This window comes from Ricinus communis, chromosome 8 (genome assembly GCF_019578655.1).
Source record: "Ricinus communis isolate WT05 ecotype wild-type chromosome 8, ASM1957865v1, whole genome shotgun sequence".
Classification (NCBI taxonomy): domain Eukaryota; kingdom Viridiplantae; phylum Streptophyta; class Magnoliopsida; order Malpighiales; family Euphorbiaceae; genus Ricinus; species Ricinus communis.
This window is the reverse complement of record NC_063263.1, coordinates 13,845,123-13,856,232: the sequence shown is the minus strand read 5'-3', so window position 1 is coordinate 13,856,232 and position 11,110 is coordinate 13,845,123. Positions and strand designations below refer to the sequence as shown.

At 35.9% G+C, this 11,110-nt stretch overlaps 2 protein-coding genes across 2 annotated transcripts; both read right to left on the bottom strand.

Moving 5' to 3' along the window:
* Positions 1-138: 138 nt before the first annotated feature.
* Positions 139-6,589, bottom strand: LOC8263310 (nicalin-1). The gene is made up of 14 exons (XM_002523799.4): positions 6,074-6,589; positions 5,816-5,979; positions 5,629-5,732; positions 4,947-5,013; positions 3,945-4,037; positions 3,702-3,866; positions 3,427-3,567; positions 3,268-3,345; positions 2,616-2,728; positions 2,468-2,528; positions 2,025-2,192; positions 1,262-1,363; positions 633-722; positions 139-490 (listed from the first exon to the last, which is right to left on the bottom strand). The coding sequence occupies exons 1-14, from the start codon at positions 6,342-6,344 to the stop codon at positions 428-430; spliced, it is 1,680 nt and encodes a 559-aa protein (XP_002523845.1). The 5' UTR covers positions 6,345-6,589; the 3' UTR covers positions 139-427.
* Positions 6,590-7,015: 426 nt separating this feature from the next.
* LOC8263311 lies at positions 7,016-10,979 on the bottom strand. The gene is made up of 9 exons (XM_002523800.4): positions 10,680-10,979; positions 10,263-10,429; positions 9,567-9,671; positions 9,428-9,484; positions 9,005-9,085; positions 8,549-8,583; positions 7,885-7,974; positions 7,622-7,781; positions 7,016-7,469 (listed from the first exon to the last, which is right to left on the bottom strand). Exons 1-9 carry the CDS (start codon positions 10,807-10,809, stop codon positions 7,350-7,352), a joined length of 945 nt encoding a protein of 314 aa, XP_002523846.1. The 5' UTR covers positions 10,810-10,979; the 3' UTR covers positions 7,016-7,349.
* Positions 10,980-11,110: the final 131 nt, after the last annotated feature.

The following is an 11,110-nucleotide window of genomic DNA, read 5'->3' as shown; positions in this document are numbered from 1 at the left end:
ATTTCGGCCACAAGTTCTTAACATTAGCCAGACAAGCTAGACTTTGTTGTCAAAAGTATGCAACTCAAAACAATGCAACCAGTCTTTGGCTGTGTCCCCGTGTCTTTAACTGGGCGACTCTGGCCAACTAAATTACCATGCGCCAAAAATGTAGCATTGCATTATCATTGTCCTCAAAATTACATCTTAATAGTATCATTTAAAAAATGTATCTTATCAAAATTTTGTCGCACCTATTTTGGCACAAAAGCTATTACATATCTTCCTAGGGCCAAAAATCTCAAATGATCCCTTGTGATTCTGAACTAATCAACAACACAATGCAAGTTATCCCCAACAAACTCCTCCGTGGCAGGCAGGGAAGTTCTAAGCTACCGAGATAGTCTTCAGTGAGAGAATTCTCTGGACCATATCTCTTTTCCAGTTGTCATGCCGTTTTCATCTTACGAGAGGGAGGTCGTCGGAATAAGCTTATAAGATCATCAAGACCCTGTTGAACAACACAATTGGCAATTAGGACTTCTAAAATTTTCTCCAGCTTCATGCGACTTGTGAAGAAAGGAAGTCATGTCAAGTAATAATAGTAATAAGATTAGCATTTTCAATTTGATGTTAAAAGGATAAGTGCATACCCTAGTTGTGATGACGAGAAAACTGAAAAGCACTATCAAATATGATCCCAGCACCAGAAGCAACAGCAAGTCAAATGTTACACTAGCAACCTGTCATAGCACATTTTAGCTGATTATCAATTAACCAATGGGAGAGATATAAGAAAGAAAAACAATGTTTTGCATAAGACAACCCACTCTTGCAGTCACATGCATTCAGCGTTAGGAGTATGCCAATGAAACGCATCTAAAAACGAATTTATTTTTTGCCCCACTTCGCCATTACAATAGTAATTCTCCTAAAGTACCAAGCAAGTATAATTTGAGTAGTTTGTACATGGGTTGGTCAGTACTAAATGAATGTTGTCCAAGACAAGGTTGTGAATCTTGCAGATTTTTAACTAAGAGTGAGGAGAAGATCGTATGCTATCCAAGAGAAATTCTTCTCCCATAACATTCTAGTCTCAACTATAGAGGTTAGATGACCATACCAAAAAGAAAAAAAAAAAGTCTGCAAATACACTCTGAATTTGTAACCAACAGATCCAAGATACGACAATGAAAGGAAAGCTGTGTCCAAAAAGAGAGATGGGAATGACAAATAAGCACACAATTGTCATCCAGAGAAATGATAGAAAAAACAGTAGAACCTGATATATGTTCAGCTTAGCTTTAGTCGAGTCGTAGAATGTGAACATTCCATCAAGCACTTCATGCTGTACATTTACTTCTTGAACATGATCTTCTAGTTCCTGATAAAGCATCAGGAAGTTGATTGGTCAAATAAAATAAGAAAATGTTAAACCGAGGAGTTAGTTATTATGGCATCCCTAAAAAATTCAGTTTTCTTTCTTTCTTCTACTTATTAAATATTCCTAGCACACTACAAACTCAAATCCCAAACACACAACAACACACTGCTCATTCAATCTAGCAAAACCACCATATGCAATTCAAGATGTGATAACATCAAAAACAAGCTGAAAAGACTCCAAACTAATATATGCCAGTACAGTCAATGCCACCATCACCTCCTTCCCCCCAAAAAGAAAATGACAAGGTAACAACTCAGCATGTAAATCAATCTGAAGAATTGAATATGACATGACAGTCCTATGGTATGACATTCTCAAATTTCCATGACATGCAAAGAAATTCACAAAATGTAATTTCATATGCTGTGCATTTGCGAGCATAGTGATTTGGAGCAAAAGTTAAATTCCAATGAGAGAGAAAAACAAGTTGGCCGTGGCCAAAGGATGTTTGACTTAGCAACCAATAAAATGGAAAATTTTGGGAAATTTATCATACCATAATCTGCACTTAAAGTATCTTTGCACAATCTTAAAGTTAGCACCACAGAATTTACCATCATAAAGAAAACCAAGAAAAGTAAGAACTAAAAATGGTCACCTTTTTCAATGCCATTACAAATGGGTCATTCTTTGAGAGAAATGGCGCCACTCGAGGTGTTTGTGACAAAAGATCCAACCATGAGCGTATGTAAGAAGGATTTACAGCCAAACTACTGTTGTCTGCAAAGATTTTTATGTTTTTCCCTTGATGATCATAAATATGCCTCTGTTGATAATAAGAATAATACATTAGGGAAAAGAACTAGGATTCATTTGATTTTGGCATTGCTCACAAGTTGCCAAGAATTTAAGCTGGCAACATGTCCATATCCCTATGCATATGCTCAGACAAAGAAATAAATACAAAATCGATGCTTGCCTGGGATGAGGCACTGCCTCACAAGGCTGGTGATTAAAGAAACATGTGCATAATAAAGTAGAACATCGGAATCATAATCTATCCTAAAGTATTAGCCTTAAGCAGAAGTACAGTAACCTTACCGCAATACTTTCGGTGACTAACTTGATACTTCTGACAATTGCAGTTTCATTTACAAAATATCTGTGTAGATAACCATGATGTCAGAAAAATGCGAAAAACTAAAACGTTAATTTTTCTAACAAAGAAAGTCAAATGAAATGGGACAACCTGCTATCAGACAGACCTCCAGTGCTTTCCAACATTTCAGGTGCACCAGAGAGTTCAGAGAGAGTGGCAGCAGTGACCCTCAGCCTTGAAAACTGTTCATGCTCCCAAGCTACCTACAGCAGGTCAACAGCTATATCACCTGGTCTAAGAGATGACAGTAGATGCACAACATGTCTATATTAATTAAATATATTATACCAGAACACAATCATTCGGGATATTGTGAAGTTTCTGAATCTAATAAGCTGAAGAAAACTCAAAGGTGTTAGTTGGTGGTTGTTCATTCCAAAAAGACAAAAGGATTTGAAATAATTATTTTGAACATAATCAGTTATAAGAAAACAAAAATGCATCCACCAAGTAGACTGACATCAGCGATCATTATAACAGGATTAAGGCATCTTCTTCCCAAAACAAAACAGCCAGTGTACTGACAAAAGATTAGCTCAATATCAGCTCAGGTAATATAGGATCGGAGATGCATGGTTGAGACAATGACAAAAGGAATATGCTATCCCCTTAGGCACTAACCATGCCCTTGTTATAATGCCTTGTAAAATTTCAAACCTGCAGAAAGAGATAATACTCTTTTCGAAAGTTCATCTCACATGGCAAGTGGTTTGGTAATTATTTTCAGGTTAGATCAACTTACTCTAGGATTTGAAATATTGATTTTCTTGTGCTTCAGTCCAACTTCAAAGCCCAGCTCTTTTGCTACACTAGAGAAACCCTACACAAAACTCCAAGTCAAACCATAAAACATGGTAACTGAAGAACAGCTCTTTTTGGTTAAAATGTTCCAACAGCTTACTTCAAAAATTTGTTTAATGTAGGCATTTTCAGGAGGCTTAGACACATGAAGCCACAACTCATTATCCCATGAGCCAATACTATTTAAGCAAATAGCATAATCAATGCTCTCACGTAAGCGTTGATCAAAGCTACGAAGCCACTGCAAAAGTGAAAACCAGCATAAATGAACTGCAATGAAAAAAATGGATAGGTATTTAAGATAATAGGAAAGACAATGAATGCAGAGATCTATAGAAGATACTGAAGATATAACCAAAAATGGATGGCAAACACCTTCTGAGTTCCATTGTAGTTATAAGGTCCGCCTGATGTTAGCCCAAAAAGTAAATTATATCTTCCCCTTGTCCTTGGATTTGAATAAAGAAGAGAAAATAACCTAGCTATTTCAAGAAGAGCCACAATGCCACTTCCATTGCTATCACTTCCAACTGATAATGCCTACACGAGTAACTATTTTACATCATCATACAGCCTGCAAAAGTAGATATAGTTTAAGAAGTAAATGAAATTACATACAGGAGCAGTCCCAAATGTATCATATGATGCTATGATAGCAATAGTTGGAAGTTGACTTGAATCTCCATCCACTTTTACACCAGGCAACCATCCCTGTGACAATTGAAAAAAAAAAATCATTGTTCAGTTCAGAAACAACCACCATAAGCATGACCAATAAGCTTACCAGCAAGAGCCGAGATTAGATGCAAAAAGGAAAATGAAACAGTAACTAACAGAAGTCTGCTTGCAAACAAGCACCATTAGCATGCTTACTCTTCAGTTCACATCCAAAGAAGGACCTATTTGCAAATCCATTCTAGCCATCAGGAATTTTATTTTGTAATTTTATACCATTGTTCAGCTATTTTCTATTTTATTACTCGATAAAAGGGTGTAGCATTTACTGGAATATCTGGGTTTTTTGGTTGAATTTAAAGTACTTTGGGAGTAGAATCTACAGGTCAACATCCATAACTTAAGAATGATGAGTTATTTTCCATGAAACAAAAAAAGTTTGATTGTGCAGGAAGCACCCATTAAAGTATATACGTGCTATTCTTTTTTCTCTGAAAAAAGTATATATGTCTTAATATCATAATGATTATATTGAATTCACCAATATTTCCATAAGGAAAAATGCATAATCCAATTTCTTTTTTCCAGTTTTATCTAGGCTCACTGTCCAACTCATGGAGACATGCACCTATAGATACATTGCTGCAAAATGTGAATATTTGGAAAATATGAGAGATGCAGGGGAGGTAGACCCAAAATGGTGTGCAATGAAGTCGTAAGAATAGTACAGTATCACAATAGATAATAAGAAGTTTTAAATAAGCTAACCAGAGAAATAGAATCCCAGTAACTGGTGGAACTATAAATCATGCAAAATAACATATGGAAGCCATAGGCAGGACAACAAGACATCTGAAGAACAAAAAACTGGACTCAAACGCATCGAGTGCATAAACTCCAGTTCATCACACTCGATCATTCCCTATGAAAGTGAAAGTTGAGAACCTGAATGTTTGTGATAGTGGGGGATGCAATTCTCTTAGGCTCTGGTGCTGCGACGACAAGCTTGAATCTGCAAGATTTCAAGCAAATATGGCATCAAAAATTTTAATAGCAATAAACAAGCACCAAAGCTTTATTAATCTCAATAGGACAAAGCAACACACATGCATAGACAGATGTATAATATACTTTGGGAAGGATCAACCATGAGTTGAAATCCATATTACTTAATGTTTGAATTAGACACGCAGGAACAACAAGTGATCAGTTTCTATACTAATACCAAATTTTCACTAACAAGCCTGCAGAGAAAAAAACATAAGCCCCAGAAAAAAGGTAAAGCAAAAAAGGAAAAAGATGTCTATCTTAATTGAAGCAAAAAGCTCTGACGAGTGATGACCTACATAAAACTTAGAAACTTCTTGTCCTATCCAAAAAATTGAAATTAGGCAATATACATTATACCTTTGCGAGAAGTGCTAGACAAGGATTACTATATGGCTTGTCAAGCTATATTTACATATATTATTTTAACTTATCCCCATTCCCCCATCCCATAGAAGTATATTGTGATGTTTATGTTGAAGAAAACATCCAATTATGAATTATATATTATCCTGTATTGAGGATACACAGCACTACGAGAACTCTCACATCCCACTAAGTGAGTAAATTATTAACTAACCCGCCAGTAGTTGCAGTAGCCGGTTGACCAGTAATATCATTCCTCTTGATATCAGTCAATACAGCATCAATGTCGTCATCCTCAAAAGCAAAATACACTGGATACTGCAACCAACGACATGGACATAATTAAATATAGGAAAAACGTGAAAGTAGCGAGACTAGTATTATTGAGTAGATTCACTGACAGGTACGCTGGCATGTATAAGTAAGCGTTCAAGCTCAGCTAATAGAGTCTTGAGAAGCTCCAGATCGTATGATTGATACTCAACACCTCGTTTCTGCAGATTATATAATGTTTGAGGGAGCAAAAACAACAGTCCTCCTAATGGCTTTCTTTCAGTGATATACTCTGAGTAATTCCAAAATCGTAATTGAAAAAGATTAAAGAGATGAGAATTAAAGCAATTTAAGTAAGAAATCAAAGAGAAGAGAAAGAAAGGTACCTTTAAGAGAAGTGAGATTGAGTTCGCGAATAGGGATGATAAGGACAGTACGGGAAAGATCAGCACCAGGAGGGAAATGCAAGGAGCTGGCGTGGTGGTTGAGAGTGGCGAGACGAGATCCAAAGGGGACGCCGGAGATGTCGTATTGAATAAGACGGTAGACGTCGACAACGGTGGCGGCGTCGCAGAGTTCAACGCAGGCGACGAGTATGAAGACAAGTGCGATGACGGATTCTAGCATTTCTCGCTCACGTGCTTTCTTCCAAGTCATTTTGTTGTGGAACGGATCTCAGGATCCAATCTAGGGTTTTCAACAAGTGTGCGAGTGTGAGTGTTGGGTTTGATTTGATTTGATTTTATTAAAATAGCTTCTTCTTTTCTTTTTTTCTATTTTTAAATTTGGGTAATATTAAAATAATAGTTGTTACTTACAGTCGCCTGTAACAGTTCATGCGATGAACTGAAGTGAATAAATGAGGTTTTGTTTACTGTAGAAAACAAATAATTGTTCCTTTATACTTTGACTTCCCCTCCTCCTCCTCCTCCTGTTGCAGCAACTGACTGCCGGTTTATTATTACTTGCAAATAATAACTGTGGTTAATCAATCTATATAACTACAAATATGTTAGGTGTGTGGGATTACTTAAAACCTTAAAAATAATATTTCTTTTATAAAAAGAAATTAAACCAGACCAATACGTATCTTCATAACAAAAGTAAAAAGTAAAAAACCTCTACAGTTTAATCCCCATGTCTTCATTTGAAGCTGCTCTAATACCAAAATGTTTTGCAAGGTCGGTACAATACAAAACAGCCGGCCTAACACCATCTTTGGGACATCAAAATTAAGAGTTGGAAGGTATATTATGTAGTGTTTTCTTTTTTCTTTTTGCTTCACGTTTGGAAATGTCAAATTAAATGTTTTCCAACCTTATTTTCCATAAAACAAAATAAGACAACTTATTAATATAACATTTTTCACCAGAAACCACCTTGTTTCAATAGGTACAAGGAGCTCAAAGACGAGCACATAACAAATTTCCACCAAGCCATACTACAAGAACCCAGATTGTGTGCAGCGTTATAACCTCAAACTCACAACTTCGCTTTATTACTTCTCTGTAAACCATGTCAGGAAAGGGGTGGGTCTCCGTGCTGGGATCTTCTTTCGTTCTACATTGGAAAACTACGACTAGCATCTAATTCTGCTATGGAATGACTGAAAAGAGTAAAGGCAGCGTTTGAACACCTCCGATGAGTACATAAATGCAAATCTCAGTCACTTGAACTTTCCCCGTCTTCTGGAAAGAGAAACTGCAGGTCTTCATTATCTCTATATACTTGAACAAGTGCTGCAGCTTTGTATACAAACATCCCAAACATAGCCGGTACAATCTATGAAAGAAAAAGATGTCGTGTGACTTAACAGATTTTACATTTCCTAAGCCTACTAAAACCTATGACTAACTACTTGCCATTATATAATTTTTCAGCATTTTCACAAAAAAGGCAACAGGAATGCACAAGAAATTGTTTCAAAAAGTTACCTGGAAATCAAAAATATCATTGGAAAAATAGTGATGAGACAGGACCCACAATCCGTAAACTGCAGCTGGTATCATAAGCCTCGGAGATGAAAGAGCCATACCACTTCCTTTTATTGATCTCTCTATCGACTCACTAAGATCCTCGCTTCTTATCCCAATTCTGAAGTACGAGATATACCACATCAGCTTCTAAAAATAAGAGTTTATTATTAGACTTGCAAAATAATAACAAAAACAAATAAAGGCTGGAGCTTTTACAGTACTTCTTCGATTTCTTTTTCATGAAAATTGGAGGAATCATTTCTCTGGATAGGTTGTCTGCATGTTTGCACAACAGTTGAAGGTACAAGCAACTGCACTGAAAGTGAAATTGGTCATGATAGAAGAAATTAACTACAAAAGTCAAAAGAATAAAGGAAAATTTCCTTAATCCTTTTCCATAGGGAAAAAAATGAACAACAAGTGCTACCATTAAGTTCAGCTTGATGGAATGCCAGTTGATCCATAAATAGCTTTTAACTGAGCAAATAATTGACTTATCCAAGTCAAGAAGGTTATATGCTCCATTTGAATGCGATTGCCAATGAAACTATAAAAAATGGCTCTCTATCTACCTCTAGAAATGAACATCCACGTTTTACTTTCTTCACAGAAAAAAGTATGGATGATCATATTTTCTGTTGAGGTAAGGAGAATTGAACTTGCCAGCTTTGCAAAGTATAGATTCACAGGGAAAAGTTCAAATTTCAAATAATGGCACCTATTGATAACTGGCACATTAAACTTCGCTTTCCTTCCTAAACTAAGCTCTAAATTTGGAGAATCATTACAAGCATAGGGGGCAAACCTAGATCAAAAATGTTTTGCTTCAGTGAAAACATATCCTAAACACAACATATTAACTAGTCTTGGGGTAAATCAACTAACCTGAAAAGTACTCCAATTGCATAGCTAATAGCAGCCTGCAAAATAAATAAGTAGGTCAGATTTCTGTAGGGAAATTACACATGCAGTTGCTTGAATATCTATTTAGCATTCAAAAGAAGATGATGTTCCAAATTTCTGAGAAGTAGAAGCAAACTACCCTGTTCAGATGCCCTAACCTCAAAAGTGAAATTCCAATATCTAAGTATATATGTAAGAACTAAAGAATCTCACAACTATATGCAGATTAATCAGCTGTTGCATTATTCAAGATATTTTTCACTCTCACCATCATTAGCAAATAGACAGACACTAACTGATTAGTTTTAGAAGCTCACGACCACCCTTCAAAGCATTTAATCTTTTGTAAGAATAATTTATGCAACCTACGCTTCAAACCAAGATCATCTATCTAATTAGTTATGATGCTAGAGGTACCTTTCCCATCAAAAAGTTTACCTGGACTGATAAAGCAATCAAACAATAGCCAGTACATGCAGTTCCAATACCAACTGATAAAAATATCAGTTCTCTTTTGAGCTGCAAGAAGAAAACCAAAGAATCAGCATATTCTAGAACGAGAATAACACAACTACTTGTAGTCTAAGTAGTGACAAAGATTGAAGTTTTAACTAATAAATAGCTTCAAAAAACAAAAGAAAAATGTGGTTGGATTGCCCATTGGCAGTGAAACATAATGACATAATTTCACATTAGAGGCAGCAGGTAACAAAAGAGCATCTGGTAGTCCATTAAGAGCTATATAACATAATTTCCAAGAACCAGTCACTATCAATTCCATGAATATAAATACATTACAATCCCATAAAGCAAAGACAACATCGATGATAAAACACACCAAGTCCATGAAAAATATCATACAGCTTCATATTTGAGAAAGTTCAGTTTCTTCCTTCTGTCACTATCATCTTGCATAGCCTGCATTATGATGTATATAGTTAAGTAAAGTCTAATAACTGAAATATTCATGCAGCATAATATAATAATGACATAAGCATACCTTTGCAATGGCTTTCTTATTCATTGGTGCAGAGTCAGCACCTGATATCCATTCCTGTGTTCTGGTCAGTTTCAAAAACCCCCCTTCATCTTGACTTTCCATAATCTACATATATATTAAAGCCGTAAACACACAAAAGAAAAAAAAAAATCAACATTGAATCAGCTTTCCCACAAAATAAAAAATAAAAAAAAATAAATGAAACAAGTTTTGCTATGATGAAACAGGACTGTCCAGGGTGGTGGGGTATTTAAAACAAGACACAGAATGAGAAAGAATCATTTGGCACATCCACTGCAACGAAGAAACTTCTATGGATGGTCAATAAGTTTGTCACAGGTCACAACATTTTGAAGTATATGATTGCTCTAATCCAAATCCTACCTTGTTATCACCAATGATAATCTGACTGCATTCTTGTCATTTCGTTTATTTATTTATTATTTTTGTTTGGCATATGAGAAAGGTTTCAAGGGGATTGGAGAATCCATGATTTGAGCATTTGAGCTCCTACATTGCAAGGCAGGCATTGAGCTACCAGTTCAATGGTACATCATTCTTCTAATAAGTAGAGTTTAAATGGCATAATAGCATAAAGAACATTTCTTATGTGAGATTTGAAAAGGAAAGATACTTGAACATTAGAAAAAAAAAAAAGTTACTTGTTTTTACTTGTTCTGCATTGTTTCATTATACCTGCTCTGCTTCTTGAGAATTGTCAGCAAGTTTAGCAGCATCAAAATCAACTAACTCCATGACCTCTCTCAACCAAAACATATCGGAAGCTTTAGAAATAAAATCTCCATTTACTTCTCTTTCCTTGAGGAACATTCTCAAAACATCCTCTTCTGCAAGTTCCCTCACTAAAAAAAAACAGAAATCAACATCAAAGCCATGACTACAAACATCAAAATCAACAATATCCCATAAAACAAAAAGTGCAAAGTATCCTATTTGAAGCAATAGCACACATTTTCCATAGCTGCAAATTGTCCCATCCCCCATGTAACTTGCACATTCTCTAATATCCCATACGATAATTAGTCATTTTAGGTGAATTGCTTGTTTAAAGCACCAAACTTTTTCATAAAAAAGAAAGCGAAGATTCCAAACCTGGATTAGGAGAAGCTCTAAAGAATGAGACTTTTGGTGGGTTTCTCCTCAAAAGTGGTTTTGGAGATGACTTATTAAATGGAGATTTGTTGGAGGTGGAGAAGCAAGAGATACTGGAGAGTGTTTCCATTGGACAACTTAAAGCTTAGTCTGCAACTTTTGTGGAGCTTTAGGTAGGTACTTGTGTTAAGAGGACTGAAGGGAGAGGAAATATCTTTGCTTTGGAGAGAGGTGTTTGAGTGGACACAGACAAGAGATTGATGATTGCTGGCTGCTTGCTCTGTTTTTGGTTTTGGTTTATCGCTTTGGGCGTTTTGGTCCAGGCTGTTAACGAGGAGGCCAGAAGCTCCTTTTAACCCTTGAACTAATATTCAAATGTCATATTAAACCTAAATATTTACTTTTTGTCAACTCGGCCCTTTTCTTTTTCT

What these genes read in the sequence shown, in the direction of transcription:
- LOC8263310 (XM_002523799.4), bottom strand. Translation starts at nt 6,344, where the DNA reads ATGACTTGGAAGAAAGCACGTGAGCGAGAAATGCTAGAATCCGTCATC. An exon ending in CCACTATCACAAACATTCAG is followed by an intron (nt 4,038 to 4,946) that starts GTTCTCAACTTT and finishes CAATTGTCACAG; the next exon opens with GGATGGTTGCCTGGTGTAAA. An exon ending in ATACATTTGGGACTGCTCCT is followed by an intron (nt 3,867 to 3,944) that starts GTATGTAATTTC and finishes TTACTCGTGTAG; the next exon opens with GCATTATCAGTTGGAAGTGA.
- LOC8263311 (XM_002523800.4), bottom strand. Translation starts at nt 10,809, where the DNA reads ATGGAAACACTCTCCAGTATCTCTTGCTTCTCCACCTCCAACAAATCT. An exon ending in ATAAGAAAGCCATTGCAAAG is followed by an intron (nt 9,485 to 9,566) that starts GTATGCTTATGT and finishes ATCATAATGCAG; the next exon opens with GCTATGCAAGATGATAGTGA. An exon ending in ACTTTCTCAAATATGAAGCT is followed by an intron (nt 9,086 to 9,427) that starts GTATGATATTTT and finishes TTCTTCTTGCAG; the next exon opens with CTCAAAAGAGAACTGATATT.